Genomic DNA, 6000 nt, shown 5'->3' with positions numbered 1-6000 from the left:
ACTGCAGTCAAACCTGCCCATATTCTGCTTGAAAAGTACATCTTCTATGGAAATTACCTGACTATGAAGAGTGAGATTTTATTGTTCTTGTTCTTGGGAACTACTAGGGACATGGCTGAGATCTCGAGAGACCTCTCTCAAAAGGGAAGAGGCTTAGCTGTTGAGAAGAGCAGAATGTACCAAAGAGGTACAAAGTTTCTCTAGATACCTAGTTAAGGTCTGTAAAGGAAGACCCCACGAGCTTATTTTTTTTAAAATATAAATACTACATTTTTTTTTTTAGTTTAGCTAAACAGCAATAGACAACAAGGTACAGCATATTGAAGAAACATTCAGAATAGTTATAGACATCACTTTTACAAAAACTGTATGTACTGGAAAATATGATTTTCTGACTGTGCATTCTCAAATGTGAGGAGAAAGGGAAAATAATTTGGTCATACTAATCAGGGTATAAGAAACTTAATGACTGGAAAATAGAATATTTTTTTAAGAAATGCATGAAAGTGGAAGCTACACACAATATGTTCACAATGGGTTTTCTTAAAGACACAACCTTTATCTTAAAAACTGGGGGAGTCACAGTAGTGTTTATAGGAAACACGCAAATGAAACTGCAGTATATAAATATTACCTTGAAAAAAATATGTAGAGAGGGCATTAGTCTTGAGCTTAACTGAACACTGTCCAAAATGGAAAAAATACATGGCACTTCCCTCAAGCTGATTTGACTTTCCATCATTCAGTTCACAGGCTTCCATTCAGGACCTCCTTGTGGGGAGTCTCAGTAAAGAGTTAGAAATATACCCTTGGATCAGTCACATTAAGATCCAGTCTTGGATTTTGTCCTTGTTTATTTCTATGCAACAGAAAGTTTAAGTTAATCGTTGCTAACACATGCAATGAAGATTGAATCTGAAACCAAAAAAGGTTTGTTTGCTCTGTCGTAACTGTTCAAAAAATATAATGTTGTGGTGGAGGAAGCTTTAATTTTTTAAGAAAGCTCAACAGATTTAGGAAACAGCTTCTGGACAAAGACTTGGTGCAGAATGTCAAGAGCTGATGCCTCTGTGCAAATGGGAAACATGTCAAGAGGTGTGTAGGAGCAAGTACTTTCTCTTCCTTAGTTGAAAAGCAGGAAAGACAACTGGGCAGAAGCAGCTCCCGCAGGGTCTCCCCTGGCACAGGGTGTCCCAAGGGGAGGTGGACAGCGGCCGCCCCGAGGGCCCTGGAGCCGGGCGCCTCCGTGCCGGGGCGGGCAGCGCTTGCCGCGGGGCGCGGCAGCTCCGCAAAGGCCGGAGAGCGCTGGGCAGGGCCGCGAGCCGGCGAGTGCGGGTGTGCGGCGGGGGCGAGCCTTTTGGGGCGGCTTCTCTTTAGCTCTTCAGCGGTTGTTTGCAAACGGGCGGGGCGGGAGTTTCAGACTTTCCCCCCTGGCCCAGCTCGGGCGGGACAGCGCGGGGCGCAGCTGCCCTGCCCCGTGGGGAGCGGGGCCAGGGGCTTGTTTACCGCTCTGCCCGCCGAGGGCGGTGCGCGGTGCCGCCGTGCCGGCTCGGGGCTCGCCCGCCTCCCCCCCTTCCCGGCGGCCCTCAACCGCTGACTTCAGCCTCCCCCTCCCCGGGCGGCCGCCGCACCGTGCCCGCCCCGCTCCACCCCCTCCACCGGAGAGCGGGCGGGTGGGGGGGCCGGAGAGGAGCGTGGCTTCGCCTGCCTGTCCCCGGCCCCCTCCCTCCCTCCTCCCCTCCCGCGGCCAATCGGCGCGGGGGGAAGCGCTCTTGTCGCTGACGCCCCCGAGGGAGCCCCCCTTTCAAAATAAAGCGGCGGCGGCGCGGCGCAAGAGGGGGGTGTGTGTTGGCTACCCTCGGTCCCGCACGCCGGCGGGCGGACAGACAGAAGGAACGCCGCAGGATGCCCGCAGCCCCTGCGACCAGGGGCTGAAGCGGGCGGGGGACGAGAGGTCGCGAGGAGAAGGAGGAGAAGGAAGGCGGGAGCGGCGCGCCTGCAGGGTCTCTCGCCCGCTCCGGGGATGGCGCCGGTGAGCGAGCAGCTGGAGCCGCAGGGCGCGGGGGCAGACCCCGCCGCCGCGTCCCCCCTGCCCGGCCCGCCGGCGGCCGGGGAGCCGCGGCGGGAGAGCGGCGGCGAGTGGTGCCCCGGGGACGGCGAGAGCGGGGCCCAGCCGTGGGCGGAGGAGGCCCCCAGGAGCCCGAGCCGCCCCGGGACCGCTGCGGTGCCGGAGCCCCCCGAGGGCGGCTGGGGCTGGGTGGTGATGCTGGCCTCCATGTGGTGCAACGGCGCCGTCTTCGGCATTCAGAACTCGTGCGGGGTCCTCTTCGTCTCCATGCTCCAGCTCTTCGGCAGCAGCGACGACAAGCAGCTGGTCTTCAAGACAGGTGAGAGGCGGCCGGGAACGGGGTCGGGGCGGCTTCCTGCCCGCTCCGCCTCGGGCCTTCCCCGGCTGCAGCCCGGGCGCAGGGGGGTCCGGCCGGGGGCTCTCGCTGCCGGCGGCGCCGCTCCGGCCGTCGGTGTCCGAGCCCGGGGCCGCAGCAGCGAGACCCCTCTGCAGGGCCGGGCCGGGCCGGAGCCTGCTGGGGCTCTCGGCAACACCCCCGAGGGGAAGGGCGGCTCCCCCGGCCAGGGTGCGCGCCCGCAACCCTGCCCCCGGGCAGCGGCATCCTGGGGGATCGGGGGAGAAGCTGCGGGAGGGGAGCAGGTGTGCTCTCGCTTCTTCCACAACTGCATCTTTAGGCATCCGCTGTCTTGCGTTATGGGTTACAATGCACGCTTCTCCTCGCAGAAACCTTTATTCCCCCTGCCCCCGCTGGCCTAAAGGTTAGTCTAAGTGTTTAATTGAGAGTGGGGCATAGTGACACTGAAAATTATGTCAAGAATGGGCTTGACTGTTGCCAAACCCTGCATTTTGATGTGCAGATTTACTGCTGCAACCACTGTCACAAAACTCACCAGTGAAGTTAATGGTATTTACGAAACTTTCAAGACATTAACAGTACTCTCACATGTTACTGATCTGAAGCACTTTAGACACGTGTCAATTAGTTAAGAGGCGAGCATGCATTCTGTTTTATTTTACAGAAGTTTTCTGTGGAAAGCGTCTTGTGCTCTGACTTTGTAAGTTGAGGAAATGCAGTTTTTGGCTCTTGGAATAACAACAATTGAAATTAAGGAACAAAATTAAAATGATATTTTATTATAGTAAATAATAAAGTTGGCTTACATAAAGTTGACTTACATTTAATGTTAAATTATTAAAATTAAATATTGAAAAATAAGCACTGTCTTTAATGTTTTTGTTCCTTTCTTGAAAAAAAGTCTAGCCTTGCAGACTTGTAAGCCTTCTAGAAAACTTTTTCAGTACAGAGTGGGTGTTACAGACCTCTTGAAATTTATGTCTTCCTTAATACTTGCATAAGTGGGCCTAAAGTTGAGATGTTAAGACTAAGAAGTTAATTTTCCTCCTGCAGCTTAATAACTATATTTGTCTGAAATAGAAAACCAGGGTAGGTGTTTAGACTGAAGCAGGAAAGCTGAAAAGCTGTGGTGGAGCATTAAGTGATGTTCTCCCCAGCATTTGAACACTTTGCAGTGATACAGAAGGTGTGTTCCCCAGTGTTCTTGAGCTAGGAAGATGGGAAACTATATCTGCACGTCAGGTTGGGCAGTGCCTGTTTCTCAGAAGGGAAATGCACATTCAGAAGTAGGTGCCTAGGCTCCTTAACCTGCACAGGAGAAGAATGAGATTCAGCGAACGTGCTGTGAACATTTGCATACTGACCTGGGAGACCCTGGGCAGTCAGAAATGCAGAAGCAAATGGGTGGCTGATATTCTGCCTGTTCACTGTACAGAAGCGTAAAAATTGCTTTATCTGAGTATCTGGTTCGGTAGGAACAATCTCTTAAAAATTGTCTTGTACTGAAAAATAAAAAAGGTCTTTAGGTGGTAGTGCCGTAGTCAAAATAATCAACGAGAGACTGAAATGATCTCCTGCCTTCCAGAAGGTGTCTGTGAGATTGTGGTGTGCTCCACTCATGTTTTTGAAAATTTGCCCAATTGCAGAAAACAGTGGGGGGTGGTAGGGTGGGAGGAAATGGAACCTGGTTTTAGAGCCTAGTTGTTTTGCATCTTGCTTATAAGAGCAAGAAGAGTTCTGAGTCCTGAATATAGACAGCGCCTCCTATATTGCTTTTTAAGCGATGTGAGAGGGACAAAAAAGTTATAGCTGTGCGTAGTTTTGCTTTGTCAGATGTACTGTGGTTTGGGTAATGCAGAAGGCACTAATTTTGCTTTTTTTTTTTTTTTAAATCCAGATGGGTTCAAACTGGGGGAAACACTGCAAGATAGCTGCCTTGACTATCTGACTTGTGTGCATGTGAAGGAGGACTACAAATACATGGAGTCTCCTGTACACAAAAGCACAGCAGATAAAAACATTCCCTTCCTTTTGATGCCTGAAAGTACCTTGATGAGTTGGGGTACTGGAAGAGTCACTATGGTCTTAGTGTTAGAGAAAAGTCTAGCCTGATCATTCCCATGGTATTGATTCAGATACTTAATCTGCTGAGTCTCTTGTGTTTGGACTGATTGCAGCTCAAACCTGACAGTGATAACTGAGTTAGTCAAGTTTAATGAATTGGAAAACTGGAATTTGTAATGAAAGTTTTCTTGCTGTTGGGCTTTGCTTTGGAAAGCAAAATTTAATACTCTAATCCTTCTGTAAAAACATGATTTCTCCAGTATATTAAATGCTGGTTTTTTTTGAGAGGCACAAGTATTCCAAGTAATTTCTTTAAGGACCCCAGGTGTCTCTGGAATTTTGCTGTTGATCCACAGTACGAAAAAAATTCAGGTCTGTTTGTGGTTTGTTAGTTAGTGTTTTTTTTTTTTTTTTTTTTTACTACAGGTTTACTTAGCTGTTGCCAAGAGCACATGTGTTGCCAGAGGTTTTTGTGCACCCGCTCTTTTGGGACCAGTCAGTAGTTGTCTCTTGCCTGGTATTTTTCCTGAAAAGAAGAATTAAGTAGGGTATAATAAAAGCTGCCTTTGGTGTCTCTTAATAACATTGTGTAATATCTTAAAAGTCAATGCAAGGCAAAATGGGAGGGCACTAAATATTGTGGTCTGTGCTATTTTTGTTGGTGTTAGTAGATGGGTGGGTGTTTATCAGTGTGCAAGGCAAAAAGGGAAGAGGCAGAATAGAGGAAGATGTAGTCAAGAAGTGACTGTGCCTTGCAGATGAAGATTACAAGGAACCAAAAGTATGAGCAAGGCAGTTTACAGCATGCAGCATCAGCACTGGATATAAAAGATAAAGAACTGTAACTAACATTCTTGCTGGATTTAGGAGTATTAATGGAAAAATTTGTGGGTCATAGAGGGTTCAAAAATTCCATCAAGAGACACCTTTTTGTGAAAAAAAAATGAATGTGAATAGTACACAGTATTTTGGTATTTATATTAGCAAAAACCAAATTTCTTTGCTTATGTAGTGCACTGTATAAGTAATTCCATTGTTTCCTTGTGTAGCCATTTTTTGTTCAAAACCTACTTGATTCACAACTCCAGAAGAGGAAAAGCCCCTAGTGTAAGTATAAAACTTCTAGAAAGGTGTTCTGAAGTCTCAGGAAACTACTCTGTTCATTGTTTATAGCTCATTGTGTTTGAGGAACGAATTGGGTGGAAAAAAACAATGGCAATGAAGTACAGTAGGCTCATGATCCTTGGAAATAGGGCAGACCTAGTTGGTCTCTATTGTTCAAATGCAACTGTGGTCTGATCACTCTGGAAGGGAAAGGATTTGGTCCAGACCAGTCCAGGGTCTGACAAGAAAAGCACTTGGTTCCTTTCCGTTATTGGAGTTGTCACATGGGGATGAGGGGCACTGAGCCAGTCCCGTTGTTACCTCAGAGATTTGTGTGAGCCCCATCTAGTGCCGTGTTTTGTTCTCTTGATAGTTACCTCTGTTATATAGGTTTTTATGTGATTATGTA

General features: G+C 48.4%; 1 protein-coding gene across 1 annotated transcript in view; it reads left to right on the top strand.

Moving 5' to 3' along the window:
- The first annotated feature begins 1754 nt into the window (after positions 1–1754).
- The window catches only part of SLC16A10 (solute carrier family 16 member 10), a 61986-nt gene continuing 57740 nt past the window's right edge, over positions 1755–6000 (top strand). The window contains exon 1 of the mRNA XM_021555498.2: positions 1755–2387. Coding sequence (XP_021411173.2) covers positions 2024–2387 — 364 coding nt within the window. The 5' untranslated portion in view covers positions 1755–2023. The remainder of the gene's footprint in view (positions 2388–6000) is intronic.

Source organism: Lonchura striata, chromosome 3 (genome assembly GCF_046129695.1).
Source record: "Lonchura striata isolate bLonStr1 chromosome 3, bLonStr1.mat, whole genome shotgun sequence".
Lineage (NCBI taxonomy): Eukaryota > Metazoa > Chordata > Aves > Passeriformes > Estrildidae > Lonchura > Lonchura striata.
This window is presented reverse-complemented; position numbering and strand designations above follow the sequence as displayed.